General features: G+C 37.5%; 1 protein-coding gene across 9 annotated transcripts in view; it reads right to left on the bottom strand.

Moving 5' to 3' along the window:
• LOC124256979 (nucleolysin TIAR-like) overlaps positions 1 to 16,674 on the bottom strand; it is a 223,072-nt gene that overhangs the window by 58,313 nt on the left and 148,085 nt on the right. For 7 of the 9 annotated variants that reach the window (XM_046690940.1, XM_046690945.1, XM_046690937.1 and 4 more), the window contains 3 exons: positions 16,072 to 16,129; positions 1,867 to 1,887; positions 1,361 to 1,448 (listed from right to left, as the gene is read on the bottom strand). In XM_046690940.1, coding sequence (XP_046546896.1) covers positions 1,361 to 1,448; positions 1,867 to 1,887; positions 16,072 to 16,129 — 167 coding nt within the window. The remainder of the gene's footprint in view (positions 1 to 1,360; positions 1,449 to 1,866; positions 1,888 to 16,071; positions 16,130 to 16,674) is intronic. The other 2 variants (XM_046690944.1, XM_046690942.1) reach the window with 1 other exon arrangement.

Below are 16,674 nucleotides of genomic sequence, written 5' to 3'. Positions count from 1 at the left end.
CTATTTAATATCCTGTTCTATCTGTTTTCCCTCAACCAAAGCATTGATCAAAACACTGACACAAGGCATCCAGCAGGTTTCATTGTCCTACAGTGAGCAAGTATAGGAGAAGACGCCCATGAAATATGGACAATTTAAATAAATTATTTCTCTGTGTTGATGAATTCCAATTTGCACTGTCTATGACAGTTAGTTTCTCGCTTCTGACTATATTATTTAGGTCAATTCAAATTAATTATTTTTAAGTTTCAAATATGTTTTGGCTATGGAACATGTATGTTTGATATTTGTATGCTCTTGGCACAATTACCTAACCAACTAAACAAAGCCTTTAAATAGTTATATATTAGTTTTCAGATTTACATGATATGTTTTAACTTAACCCTTTTCTGAAGCTTATACAAAGCAAATATAGTACCCAAGTACCTAATTATGTTCTAATCTAAAACCAAAAATCCCTGGTAATTCGGTCATCTTATTCCAATGCATGTCTTAGTAAGCCGTTTTGTACAGTTTACCTTATTAAGACAGTGTTCACGAAAAGCGTCTGACCCTCTGACAAATCCGACAGATTCGCCAAAGGTCTGATAGAAGTCTACAACCCACCAGCCCCAGTGTCTGACTGTATATTTCACAATGACTTTGACTGAAGTTGTTATATGTGACACTTGTTTGCTGTTTATAAATCCTATGTTTGTTAATAATTTCAATGCCAATTATAAGAAATGTTAAATCTGAAATGTGTGTTTAATTTTATTCTTTGGGTCCTGTGAGAATTTTCAATGGGTCAGACAGACATCTGAAGCTTACAGGACCCAATGTCCTGTTACTTTGAAACACCATTCGTGAACACTGTTAAGATTGAAAAAACACCTCATAAACCCTGAGGTTACCTACTGAATTGAGATTCCCCAGACATATATTTTGAATGTACATTAACTCAGATCTCTGAACCAAAGTAACCTAATAAATAAGTGATTCTATAACATCAATGAATTAAGACTTACCTTTCCTGTAGAACTGAACAACTCAACGTTTGCCTAGGATCAAAAGTTACCTTTAGTTAAAGGTACGATCCTGAGCAAAAGTTGAGTGGTATAACGAATCTGAAGCTAATGTCCCACAACAATCTTACCTTAGTACACGCAACTATTGTAAGTACACGACTTACGACAGTTGCAGTGCTAAGACAGCAACAGGGTCCACAGGTAAGGTGTATGAACAGATAGTAGCACCGATCAACATTCAAAGTTCAATTGTTTTGACTTTGTGGCGTTTGTTTCCAGCTTGCAAACAAACTTTGAATAGTGAACGCACTGCATGTCTTCATGACTGTACCACTCCCGGCTTAAATACTTACGAGATTTCTCCGAATACTTTGAAAGCTTCACGTAACTGGTGTCCTTCAATATCTGGACTCAGATCCCCGACAAATATGTGAAAGTGTTCTGCAAGAGAAAGGAAATCAAATTATGGAATCGGTACACCTTGACTCACCCCTCTCTTTTCCAGAGGGCTCGTTACCAAAGTAATATCAGGATAAGCAGCATCCAAACAAACATGTCCCTTCCCCCCTCCAAACCTCCCCCATCCCATCCCCAAAGTTACCCACAATCCATTCCTTCTTCAGACCCACCTTGTCCTGGGACTGTAACTTTTTTGCGCCACCATGTATCAAATCTTTCATGGAATGAAGTTCACTTTCAAAATCTGTACCTAGCACAAAACAGAACCTGGTTCTCTTAAACCAAAAAAGAAAAAATTCTCTCCCCGTTTTGGCTAATGGTAGATAGATTTCTTTTTTCATTTTTTGTTTGTTTCATAATTAGGTGGGCAGTATTAATGAAATAAGTAAGACACACATACCATACGTTGATCTTAACCACTCTGAAATGCAGGAAAGAGCCTCATCAGTCATAATAAAATGTGGAAACAACAGATATAGTACTAACTAGAGCACGAACATCCAAGGGGCAAAATGGTCCCAAACTTCAACACTTTTTTTTTTTTTTTTTTTTTTTTTTTTTTGAATTTACTTATTTATTTTTGAGAAAAACAATTCAACACACAAACTCAAATGAATTTATTCCTTTTTGAGTTTCCATGTCTAAACAGATATTCCCAGTGGAAATTTGACAAAGTTAATCCCAGTGTCTAGATGTTCATCAGCTTCCAAAGTTGTTTGTAGAATATCCTGTTCAAATCCATAAACTGAGCGCAGTTTATCACAGGCATGGATTTCCATTACGTCAAATTTCCACAGTGTTAACTCAAAACATGGATTAAATTGATGTTTAGTTTTATCATTCGTTTTATTAGTAAACAGTTTAACGGAATTAGGGCAATTTGAACACAACAGATGGTCCTGGGCATAGAGGTAAAGAAACTGTGCACCTTGAGACATGAGATGATTGTTTCTCTTTCAAGAAACCAATGTGGATCCTTAATCTGGAATAAAACTGCACAAAAAATAGAGAATCAAACCAGCATCACAAAATAACACGCTGAAAGTAAACCCTATATTAACACACAAAACATCAAAATATCACTGTTCAATGTCCTTGTCACCGGCTATGAAGTCATCTGTCAAACAAGACAGACCACGCTAACTAAAGAAGACATATAACAAATCTTCAGCTTCGCAGAGTACCACACTTGCATATGTTGGTTGGTCTAGCTTCCCTCCCCATCAATCTAACGCCTGTGAGCAGATTGGCTCTTGGCAAGGATCACGACCTTGTCTGTTCAATATTATCTCACTAATGGCACTAAACAGTCTAAATGTTTGGACACAAAGATCAGATGAGGCGCAGGTGAAAGCTATTGGTGACAGAATAACCTCCATGATTCCAGACACAGCAGGACTAATATAGACCCATCACTGCCAACCAACATGTTGGGGACAGATCCAAGCAATCTTAAGCATGTTGTGGAGAGTCCTTGAAGTCTGACTTACACACAGCATCATCAAACACCATCACTCACTTTCTTAATGTAGTGTAGCAATGCACTGAAGAGGCTGGGTGATAAAATGAAAAATCTAGAGAATATTGGGAAAATTCAAATTGAAATTACATCCAAATTAGGGTAATGGAATCGTATTTCCATTGAAAGACATTTGGAGAATGTTCCCTCAAATATCAGTTTCAAGCCAACATCAGCATCACTAACGCCTCGCCACGACAGGTTCCCCTATGAATACCAATCCATAAAAGATATGACAAAATACTTGTTGAAGATAAATTTTGACACTTCACTATTTCTGCTTTTATCCAATAACTTCTTACTAATTTCTTTTAATTCAATATATTTCAAAAGCACCAGTTTTCATTTGCACCTTTAAGACTTTTAAAAGGTTAAGGACGGCATACTACGATCAATTATACACGATGTTAAAGTTTTAACCTAGTCTGTCGAATAAAACAGCCGTGAACTATTTGCTGACGTGGTTTCAACACCCGTTGTGATCACAGTAGTTGATAATGAGGTGGTCAAAATGATTACAAAGAAAACAATTTGTGATTATTGGACTTGACATTCACAGAAGTAAATTAAACTCTGCATGAAGCATAACAGGCTGGCAACGAAATTACACCATTATTTGCCGAGTCCAACACCACTGGCTTGACATCACATTTGTGCTCGTACTTGCTGATCAAAGCAAGTGCATCTATTTGTTTTATAAATGCTTCTGTTCTGTTCTCCAAATCAGCAAAACATCTTCTTTTAGATTTGTATTTAAAAAAACCCTGATGTTTAGTGTTACAAATTAAAGGAGCATGGTGTCCTTGTGGTTTTCAATGGTATCTTAATCTTGGTATCCTTAACATTGCTGGGGCGGTGGGGTAGCCTAGTGGTTAAAGCGTTCGCTCGTCATACCGAAGACCCGGGTTCGATTCCCCACATGGGTACAATGTGTGAAGCCCATTTCTGGTGTCCCCTGCTGTGATATTGCTGGAATATTGCTAAAAAGCGGCGTAAAACTATACTAACTCACTCACTCACTCACTTAACATTGCTAATTTCTAACAGCGAGTTAGCGAGGTAATATTTAACATTGCATAAGCATTATTTCTGTTTAAGAGCAACAAAAAATCTAAAACATTAAGGAAATTATGAAGAGACCTTGATTTTTTCTTTTATTTGAAAATACCTCAAATTAACTGTTTTCAGGATAGAAATGAATACCTTCATATCTGAGCAAAGAATGCTTCCAATAAGCAAAAAATACACATAATAAATTAAATAAATATTAAAAAAAATTAAACTGCTTGCCTGGGATGAAAACTATATCCACCAGTTTTATAGGTTACACCCAAATGAAAGAAATTAATTCAAGCATCAATAATTAATTTCAGTAATTTGTTGCAAAACACCCAACACACACACATAACCTTAGCTGGATTTAATAACTTTGTGGCTATATTTGCTACACGCATTGGTTTGAAATTGGAAACAAGAGCTTTCACCATATTTGTTCCAAAGTTCAAATGTTTCAAGTCACCAAATTTTAGGCTGGTTTGATGGACGGACATTGCAGCAGTGTTTCAATGAAGAGTCTACTGAACAAGTACTATAGGAGCCTCTGGAGTTTTAACTGTATAAAGTGTTCATTTGACTTCTGTGATGCTTACTGGGAACGAGGCAGTTTCCCTCGTTAATTCAATTTGGACGATTTTCGATCCTATAATCAACAGCAATCTTCGGAAGGCAGATTTTTTTTTATAGCATGTAATAATGTTATAAATACTGATAGACTAGAACGAGAGAGTTCGCAGGAAAGAATTGATTGACGACAGATCAAAGGTGTTATTGACAAGCTTATAAAACAAACTCCAATTTGGCTTCATCCTATTGCTTTCAAACATTACGGATTAGAGGGATATGAAAAACATGCGATACAATGCTTGTGTAATTGTTCGGACAACGAGCATTCACAAACAGCTACAACAGACACAACGAATTAAATCCAGCTGTATATTCCCTAACTGAATCAGTCTATGACCCTCAAAGCCTGCTGCGAATTCAGAAAAGCTGTGCTGAAAGATTACCCTCAGAATAAAATCTACAGGAGAACTAGATCTAATTGGTGATCAACTAACGACTAGGGCTGACTGCACGATGGCTGTGTTTCAAATCACTTCTAACGTGGATGTATTGGCAGGCCAGTCCAATCGCCAGCTCTCCAACTCTCATAATTGAAGATAAGTTACTTTCCACAAGGGAGAGATAAATCGTAATGTATGGAGGACAAAGGTTTTATTACACCCTCTATTGGTTATTCTTGGAACTGAAAACCCCTACAATGCAACGGTACAAGTAATCATGGTGGATTACCATATCTGCGAGTGCTTGGTGACCAATCTTTGGCTCACATACTACCACCTCTAGAAATCCTCTCTTAATGACTGGCATAAGCCTGATATGCAATCACTCCATAGGAAAAATGAGGAGGTTTTAACGTGAAATTAGCATGGCAAATATTTTGGTCAAACCAAAAAAAGAGTGACAATAATGCTGTTGCTAACAGCAAAATTAGGAAGTTTGCTGATCACATAATGACAAAAAGAAAAATTTCAAAAGAATTTGAATATCCTCGAGCTCAGTCTTGAGACTTTTATTGTGATTCTAGTCAAGGGAGGCAACTCTCCTTCAAAACCATCATCGTAAATGTGGATCTCAATTGTCTTTAAACCTGTTTAGGAATCAAATGCGTCGTTGACATGGTTGTAGTATAAATGAAGAGACGTCTTAGAAATAAAAACGGAGATCAGGAAAAGCAGATTTAGAGCGATTTGAACAGAATTCACAACAAATTGAGGAAGCGTTAATCAAACTTTACTCTTCTTTTGAAAATTGTCACCTTTGTCATGTTTTTTTCAGAAATTTCGTAATCTAAGTGCTGTAGGCTACTTTGAAATTCAAATTAGAAAAACACTTTTTTGAGCATGAACCCGTGAGCAATTTGTTGGCTTTAATTAGCTTTGCCTTAGGCTTAAAGAGCGAGGGCCTCACCAATAATTCATAAGACAAACCATTTCTCGAGGGGTAGCAAAATTCTACAGTTATTTCTTCACTTAGTACAGAATATGACAGGCCAAAACCTTGCTGGGGATTTCCCAAGCTGATTAATGAATAATTAACAATCAATCAATACAATCATCCTGACAGCTACTGGAAAATTTTGATAGGCAAAAATTCCCTATGGTGCGAAATGGATAAGTTATGCATCGGCCATCGGAACGAATGGCAAAGCTGTTGAATTTTCCCCGCCAGTGGCAATCTTCATGTGTCAATATTTGCCACGTAATAGATTATATTTAACTTCCCAAGTGTCTCCGATCTTGAACGAAAAACACAATTTGGGATTTGAAAAGTGAGAATTTGCAAAATCATCTTTGTAATCACAAGACTGCGGAGTACGGGAGTGAACACTGAATCAGGATGCGAGCCAATTGTATCTTTTTTTCAAAATGATTAATGTCTGCCAACATTTCAATTGATATTTTCCCCTCTATAAAACATTAGATATATGTGATAGGGAAAAACCCAGAGATATTGAATTTCCTCAGCCATAAACTTTACTCCCCAATTTTTGTCTTGACGAATCTAGAAATGCTGCTCATTACAACGCAAACATTTTACCACAGTACAAATCCTGAAAAACATTATTTCCAATAACCATGGATAGAAAATCATTATTCTTTAAACGCCATAACAGAATTGGCAAAATAATATATAAAAAATTCCTTCATGAGATGACATTCAAACTCACAGTTATGCAACAACAAAGTGATGCTCTGGTTAATGTAACAGCAGAGGACTTTGCCACTGATTTTACTTCATCAAACAAAACCGTGATGTAAAATTCCAAAATACCAAAATTGTGCTAAAAGCAGCATCAAAGAAAAGTGTATCATCTGTTGTAACTTTATCAATTAATGAAGCCTACAGAAGAAACTACTGGCTTCATCAGGCTGTCCGGCCCAACGACCAGAAATAACAAGCGCTGATATGGAAATCAATGCATTCGGTGGTTGAACCAAGTGCGCAAACGTGAAACTTCCGTTTCTGGAAGCAGACAATGTTAACATACAACCTACTTCCTACTTACAACGTTCAAAGGACAAGTCTGACCATTGGCAAACACGTGATCAAGTGGCTTGGTAACAATGGTGCCAGCAAGCAATGACTTGAACCAGAGTAAAATCAAAGGTCATTTAACAACCGACTGTAGCCCTATCAGTTTTGATAGTATCTAGTGATTAAAAAATTTAGGGGGTCCTGGATCCTTTAGGTTTTCTCTTATAGTATTTGACTGACTGACTGACTGAGTTTGGTTTTACGCCGCTTTTAGCAATATTCCAGCAACATCACGCCGGGGGACACCAGAAATGGGCTTCACACTGTAGTATTTGAATCTAGGCCCATTAATGTTTAACATAAGGGTTAACGAAAAGAACCCTTTTGTTGAGCTTCACTGGAACCAATATTCAAACATTAGATCAATAATGGCAAGCATTTACTGATGTCAAAAGATGGTGCTTTGCATGTTGCATCGGCAAGCAGTTTCAATGGGATTTGAACCACCCAAAGGGACACCAATACAGAGAGAATGAGTGCTACCTCTCCATCGGGTTAGTCAGGGCTCAATCTAGAACAACAAATTGTTTTCTCAAAAACTCAAATTATGCTTAAAAAAGATGCACTGGTTCAAATTTAGCTTGATTAGATTGAGTAATTACTGCTGTTGTACTCTTCAGATATGTGATGATTTTTTAATCAGATATTTTAACATTAATGACATGCAAGGTGACAAATTTAAGATGATAAATGCAGCACCTAAGTCTGGGTGGCAACTTCGGAGTTATAATGATGTAATGACCTGTTGGAGGACTCCTCAAGAGCCTTCAGTCTAACTGTAAAGTGCTATTGGACATAATCAGTATATTATTCTCCCAGCTTCAGACTTGAAACAGCTCGGAGGATTCAGCTGTTGATGATCCTACTTTTCCGGCGAGAAACGTCTGAACGCAAACTGTAATAAGACGTAACTATGTCTTAAAAGACAGATTTCAAAAGGTCAAGTCTCCAAGATGAAAATGAGTCCTGTGTATAGCAACAATTCTAACTGGCGGAATGACAGACCCGTCTCGTGAGACGCAGCCCTGCTCCGATGTGCATGTAGGGAGCCCCCACCAGGTGGCGGGTGACACTGAGCCTAATTACGCTGGAGATGCGTGGAATACCAACCAAGACACCTCGGCTCATCAGGTCGTTGGCCAGACACGCCAAGATTTGACCTAACTGGACACAAGGCCTACACAATCGACTGACCATTGACAATGAAAATCTTATTACGTTGCAAAAAAATCCTTTGAACCCTCCAAGAGAAGACATTCATGGCTGAGTTTGTGGAAAGAACAGGATGTGAGCCAGAATCTAATTTGAAATACACTTGAGAAAAGCCAGTTGAATATCGTACTGTAGCAATGTACGTCTTTCCTTTCAGAAAACACAGAAGAAATTAAATTGAACGGCTCAATACTTCTTCAATACTTTCTTGTCTTGTCATAAAATACCATTTTGGCTGATGATTTCCAGAAAACATGTCTGAGATACGACACACTATTCATTCAAACTGAAGCTAATGCACAAAAACGATATGATAAAAATATATACCAGTCATATTGAATTATTTGCAGGTTTTGACACATAACCTCAATAACAGTCTTATAATTAACAGTAATTTAATTCAACGCAGAAATCAAGCAACATAAACTGTTTGAACTAACAAATCATCCTTGTAATTCACCAAAATACAATTTACATCCGGCTTCAATAATTTGTGGTGAAAATGTCGGAATTAAACCGCTACTTGTGACAACAAATCAATGGACTGGAAGAGTGGTGATAGGAGAGCCACCGAGAAGAGAACTCATGACATACTAAATAAGCCATGAAAGCTGCCTCGCACAAAATGTCCCTTCCTCTGTAACAGCTCTGAACAGATTCCAACCAACAAAAGACTTGCCAGGCCCCACGTCTTTGTTGTAGAGAGATGTCGAAACCTCCTGCAAATGATAGACTCTCTGGAGGCAAGCCTTACAAATGGCCACACTTCGGAAAGTTTTTGTCTTTCTCTGGGTAGTCATAAACTTGTCCAGGCTGAGATAAAACTCTGACATGGATTCGTTTTTTAATTCCACCTGCTGCATATTTTTCTTCCATTGGGCTTCATGCAGCACAAGGGATTAAATTATGAAACAGGTCTTTTATGGAAATTGCCTGTTCGGGGGAAAGACACAATTCCGGACCTGAAGTTCAGGCTCTGTACAAATGAGGCAGCCTTTCGTAAAAGGTGACAAAGATGAAGTGTTCGGCATGCACGTTGCCCATATGATTTAAAGCAATATGTTATCCTCAACAGTGTCCCATGATGAGAGATCCAACTGACCCCTTGAGATAGGTTTCTTAAAGCCTCCTTTATCCTAATGTCAACAAGATGCAATTCATTACGTTAAGCTTTGGTCATAAGAAACTAAAGGGGAAACCATAAAATAAATCACTCTTATCTCTATTGATGTGTTTTGTAATCATGTCTCTAATTCAAACAAGGGCAGGAATAATGAAATTGATGGTTGTTATGCTAGAGAGCCATGAAAACTCTTTAATGTCGCCATGAAACTGAGCTCTAAAGAATCAAGTTGTATGCATCTCTGCCATTTCAGACCTGGACTCTAGATTCGCAAAGTAATCCTAGCCATACAAACGTTTTAATTCTATGTTGAAGCAAGAGAATATAGTTTTATGGCACTTTTAGCCATATTCTTGCCATATCAAAACAAGAGAAATGAGTATTGGGCTTCACACATTGTACCCATCTAGGGTGTCGAACCTGGTCGTGGGTGTTACAAGCCAACCACTGGACTACCCTTCCTTCTTACTTGATGTTAAACCAGAGGTAACAATCACAGTGGAAGGATCACAGTTCAACAGGACACGTGCTATTTATTCCTTTTATTTCTTGTGTTTGACACTTAAAATAAAACCTTTGAGTATCTTGAAAATTGGCTTAAAGAAGGACTTCCCATTTAAACTCCTCATCCCTAATCTATGTACCCATAACACATAAGAAATTAAGTAAGTAAATCAGTGCAGAATTTCTGACAAGTGTCAAATTGAATCCATTAACCAAAAAAAAAGAAGATTGAAATGATGAGGAAATGAATTGAAAAGAGTTAATTTTCCAGACAATCTGCTTGAATAAGGGCAACTCCATTGAGGCTTCCTCCTGTCCACGACAATACAGATAAATGGAAAAGATTACTTGGCAGCGTGGAAAAAATCTAATTGAAATAAAAGAATCCCGGACTCCAGCTTCTGGGGTAAAAACACCCTATGTGAGGCATTGGCGGGCAATTTCCTTAACTTCATTAGAAAGAGATCAGGGCCTAAGATGCAATTCATCATTACAGTAACAACCTGAGCATAGAACATGCTACAAGAAAGCATAGCAATAGTTCCGGGCAGTCTGGGGGCACAATCAATCTCCACGACTAGTTCTACAATGCCTTCCTGGAGGGAAACAGCCACAGGCAACAGTGACACAACCAAATTAAGGGTTGTACCTTCAAAATTACCACCCTGTCAACACTTGTTGACCAAGCTTGGGTTTTCTTAGGGCAGGAAAAAACAACAGCTAGTTGTAGGGCTGAAAGCATGAGAAACTGATCTCAGTTCCAAGGCTTAATTTCTATGTTTTTGTTGACACATGGTTCAAATCTTCAAATAAGCAGGTGTCTCATGACTCATTGACAAGTAGGGTCTGTGAGGAGATGATAGCATGCCATGGGGTTAGGTTTTATTGTTTGTAATCCATACGAAATCTTACACCATTTTTCTTCCACTACCAAGATTGACTTGAGGTCGGAATGTGGACTCCCCTGTTCGAGAAGTATATTATCATCACATGTGAGCAGAGTTGTAACCACTAGCCTGAAATACTCGTCTCTGGAAACATCTTGCTGGCTAAACATACACCATATGCAATACATCAAAATTAAACATTGATCTTTCACCACAGCCTTAGAATTTAGAGTCAGGGTTGGAGAATGGGGATTTAACATGAAGTGTAAATCCAGAAAGTCTCCCTTGTGCAGAGTCTCATTCCAGAGAGCAGTGTTACTTAGTATTACTCTGTTAGATTAACACAAACTGACTCTAGTCAATATGCTGAGGTAGCTCTACAGACCAGAACACCTCATCCTGTGGACAGTCATAAATTCTCATTCCGGGGCAATATAGGTCCGTTCTACCAGCATGGGATAAATGATAAAATCTGTCCAATGGTGCTGAACATGAGGTCACTGCCCTACCATAAACCAGTAAGTATTGGTACGTTCTAGTCTGTGTGTATGGTTGTGTCCAATTACTTTGGGCATGTAATGGCATTGATGTTCCATTCTGAAGCTGTGTTCTAGTTCCAGGAATATTTCCTGCTGAGCCTCCTGATGAGGGCTAATGAGATAGACATTCAATTAATATCCAACCAAGGCAATAGCTCCCAGCTGTTGTCTGTTTTTTCATGTTTTTCCAAGCCTAATTTATTAAATTATCATTAGAACATACAATAGAGTGGTCTACAGAGAATTTACCATACTGAGTTAGTTTCCACTCACCCATGGTTGTTTCAAAATCAAAGGAAAACAGTATGATCAACTTTGAACTAAAACCCCAGGCTAAATTAACTTTCCGATTTGCAAAATATATCAGAAAATGTAAAACCAGATACAGACCTATCTTTTATATTTTGTGCGTAACGTTTCATTTCTTGTGTAGATTTATTAGATGAAATAGTTATGATTATTATTTGGTTCTCAAAAAACAACTGTGAATTTGGTGCTACATGTCAAATCTCATCTTGCACACCTTGCTCTTCAATCAAATTGTCATGCAGTTTAATTAAACTGTATTGCTGTTTAATGAACTGAATGAACACAAATATTATTGTTAACAATATGTTTGTATTTGGCAAAAGGGTGAGTAAGGTTTTATGCCTCTTTTAGCAATATTGCCGCAATATCACAGCTGGTTAATTCTGATATTGCTGTCCTTGTACTTATGTGCTGAATCAAAACCTTGCCTTTAAACTTGACAAGCAAATGCCATAACCACAAGGCTATCCAATTCCCTGTCAGCACAACAAAATACAATAATGTCTATCAGATTTAATTTCAAATTACTCGTTCTTATGTTAGAAGTTTCTGATAACTCATGAAATTTCACCTTAGACTTACATTTCATGAACATAAAATGACGCCCGACTAAAAATATAATAAAAAGAAAATAGCATTATGGTTCAAATTGTCTGCACTTGAGGATTTGTTGTGTTAAATGGAATTCATAGGAATGGTTTAGAATGAGGAAATGGATGCCAGAAAATACTTGTCTTGTGAGGGTTCTCCATCATAACATTCCCATTGTGCAACCACTGAATCATCTGAGCAGATTGGTGGATTAACTCGGACTTGAACAGCCATAGTGAGTGTGGTCTTACACATCTTTTAGCAATATTCCAGCAACATCATGGTGGGGGGCACCAGAAATGGGCTTCACACACTGTACCCGAGTGGGGAATAGAACCTGGATCTTCGGTGTGACGAGTGAATGCTTTAACCACTAGGCTACCCCCACCGCCCCTTGAACAGTCATAACACAGACTGGCAATGCAATGGAGGAGGAATGCCGTAGCAATTTATGTTGAATACATCTACCACTTTGGCTAACCATCAGTGTGCATGGGTTAGAACTTACACAGGCCAAGGATGTAACTCAGTCTGAACTTGGGACTAAAACCCACATTCAGAAAATACCAACACAGCCAAGGTAAGAAATGGTGAAGAGTAAGTTGCAGCAATTTGGACTGTAGGGCTAGTCAGCCTCAAGAATAGCAATAGAATGTATGATAAAGTCTATGTGGTGATATATGGACAGTTTATGCCAATCTGTGTCAGAGATTCACCCAATTCCATGCCATTAATGGAATCATGGCAACAGCTTTACTTAGGAAGCAGATTATGACAAATATATTCTGATGCATTCATATGACACTAAGACGGCCATTTTGGAATGCACATACTCTACAGACATCAATACCATGAATTCGTACACTTAAAGAAAGTCAATAGTCAGCTGAGACTGACTGCCACAGAAATACTCATTTTTAGACCAAGGGCTATGAGTATAAATATTCTGATAAGTAGACCATGAAATGTCCAATGGTCATATACCTCTTTATGATGATCATCAGAAATAAGTCGGAGATTCCAAAGCATTGGCCTTGAAACATGAAGTAGGTGAATGGCACGATATAAAAACACAAAAAAACGCCAGATATAGAACGACCACTTCAGATTAACTTGCTCACGCTAATTATAGCAGTCTGATTAGAAGACGTATCTCTTGTGTTCCTGGATTACAAATCTCATCACACGGAAGAGCTCGGAGGTTGTAGTCATGCACAGAATAATCAATAAATGAGAAGAAAACAAATAAGCTCAACTTGTCCACACCACTTTTTCATCCAGAAAAAACCCAGCATTCATTCCAGTCTGACTGAACCGTTCAATTCACACCTCCATGAAATGTAGGAGGGTTGACATGGATTAAAATTGACACAGAAAAGCATGGCCTAACAGAGTCCAGGCTAAAAAAGCCGTGAAAATTTTCCAATATCTTTTCACCGAGAAGAATGATGGATGTTGGATAAAAATCTTCGGAAATCACTTTTTTTTGTGGGGAAAAGTGATTTAAATGTCAGTGACATATTGCGCCAATCCATCAATAGATGACTGTTTGGTTGGCCACTGATTGCTTTCAAAATCTTTCTATCCATAGTCAAGTCCAAACCAAGGACAAAAACTTGAAATTAATGCTGAACAGGATGCTTCAAAGCAACACAGAAAGCATTATATTCAATGATTGTGTTTCTCTCTCTTCCTGAATTCTGACACGTATTGGCACCTATAATGGAATATGGCTGGCAAATGCGTAGAATGTGGAGACGGACTGGTCAGAATTAGACTCTAAACCAGAAAATCTGTTATGAACAGCTCGGAAAATAAATTACGCTGAGCGCTATCTTTTTTGTCATGCATCGTCCATTTTGTAAAGTAATAATTTCAGCAACTGAAAAATTGGTTATTGAAAATAATGGGATATGCTGACCAATAAGACTTGATGAAATACACCTTGAACCTCTTCAGAAAATTAAATCATGAAAAATGGACTGCTGTGTTTGAAGTTAGACTGCTTTCAAATATTGTTTCCTGCAGGAAGGCAGCAGCCTGTTACCTGGATGAACATCAATTGTTATCTATAGGAAGTATCTGTTGATGTTCTCACATCACAAGAAATATATATTTTGCTTTGCCCTTCAACAAAACTCAGGGCATACTAACCTCAAACAAGGATTTGTCAGGACAGAGATATTAGAAGTTAACAAAAAGTATTGTGACAACGAAACAAAGCTTAAGAGAAACATGCTTAGATTTGGGATGAACATGTGTTAGTATTATGTAGATATTCATTTACAAGCAAGACATGATAAACTGAACACAGATATATGTATATACATGTATGACAGAAATATGACTGCAGTAAGGCCATGAAAAGTTCATGAATGTTTCATGTGGGTCATTATTACATGTTGATAATAGGATTGTTTTTAAAGGGATCAGTAATTTTGTTTTTCTTTGATAATGAAAGGGTCATTTCCTTTGGCAAAAAGAAACTGTTAATGTTGAGAGACTAATGTTAAAATTGTTTGACATTTTACACTTCACTGTCCACTGATGAAAAAACACAAAATAAATTGCAATAGAAAAATTCCATTAATTTTCATGGCCTTATATATGATCAGATATAAGCAATATGATGGCAATTTGATCAAACCTGCAATATTTTAAAATCAATACTTCACCATTAACACATTGTACAATTCAAGAGACACTCGTTCAGCTTCCATGGCAACAGGTTGGAATATGGAAAAACTCATTTAAATTATTTTTGTTACAATGAAATACCAAAATTGTCACAAAATCCAAGGCATTTGCAAATCTATGTTCACAGCACAGGCTGTCAACTGTGTCAACTGCTGGAACAAGTGGAAATTGGATTTTCTGAATTTCTCGAACAGTATGAATAATAATATCCTCTAACAGCCTTGAAATGTCTTGTAAATAAGAAAAGTTCTATTTCACTGTTGAAGTAAAGTATTCTAATTTATGTATGAATTGTGGTCGACTGAGAAAAGCTTTGTGCTCCCAGAATCAGCGATTTCCTAACAGTGACTTTTCTCTTCCATATGCGTCAATTCACTCAGGAATCGGTTCCTTCACATGTCCAAAGTACCTGGCTTTGAATTTGGCATATTTTCATTCTCAACTCTCTCCTGTGTGCAATTATACTGAACATTTTCAAGCATTTTCTTATCAACATAACAAGGAGAAATTTCAGTTTGTTCTCATGAGAAATGAATAGTTTTGTCGCCCAGAAAATATTTTTTTGTCATTCCTTTTCTTTTGTGAACTCATAAATCCTCACAATTTAGATCTTAATTGCAGTCTTACCAAATACTGAAATTAATACGCAAAAATTGAATAGAACCGGAAAATTTAACTTATTAATCGAGTGTTTTTCTGTATCAATTTTGACAGTGTCGGGCACCTTGAGCGTGTTGATTTCTAAAGATACACGATCTCACATGTTAAAGGTCAAGCAATGATATCAGTATCAAAACATTGCAGATTTTACATGAAGAATGAACTAAAAGTAACACAGTTTGAAGCACCCAATGCAAGGGTCCTGGAACTAAATGGCTAAATAGCTGTAGCCAACAGTAACAGACATATGACAGGTCAAAGTTAATTATTGCTTGATTTTTCCTTTTTGGTCGCTCCTAACAGAAGCCCCATGTGTGGGTTGTCGTGGAATTGCCCATAAATTGTGAGTGCCATTTGCAGCCAGAAGAGCCATTGGTAATAGCAATAGTAAGGGGAGATAACTTACTGCTTGTGTCCTGCTTGGGCTGGCTACTTGGAGAAGTTGCCCAGTTAACTTTCATCTCCTGAAACAGAGAAAAACGTGTTAAGATTCATCAGTAAAAACAGGCTTGGGATTGTGGCCATAATGTTCCTGCTATGCATAGAGTTTAAATGTGATGTGAGCGCCAGATATTGGCTTGCCTAATCTGCTTGCTGATATTCCACAAGCGGTGGCCGTGCCTCCAGATCGGGATGGTGATAGAGAAAGATGGGAGGCATGAGGATGAGTGCCACTCATGGGTACAATCACTTGTTCAAGTGCCAAATATAATGCACATTAGAAAAACATATTAGCCGTTGATTTCAGGGCACTGAGCGCACAATAGCACATGCTTTAATCCTGGAATTGATTTGAAGAATATCATTCCCTGCTCAATTCAACATTTGTCACATATCAAAGTGAAGCATATTGCAAAATCTATAACTGTCTCAAGACTGAACAACTTGGAAGAAAGAAAATGGTTTTAGGAAGATTCCATCGAGACAAAAGCTAAACCAGAAATACCTTGATACAATCTTCACAATTTCAGTAATATTGATCAAGATATCAGACAGTTATTATCATTTT

This window comes from Haliotis rubra, unplaced genomic scaffold, assembly GCF_003918875.1.
Source record: "Haliotis rubra isolate DU_JTF1 unplaced genomic scaffold, ASM391887v1 Scf646, whole genome shotgun sequence".
Classification (NCBI taxonomy): Eukaryota; Metazoa; Mollusca; class Gastropoda; order Lepetellida; family Haliotidae; genus Haliotis; species Haliotis rubra.
The sequence above is the reverse complement of the archived record's forward strand: the minus strand, read 5'-3'. Positions and strand labels throughout refer to the sequence as shown.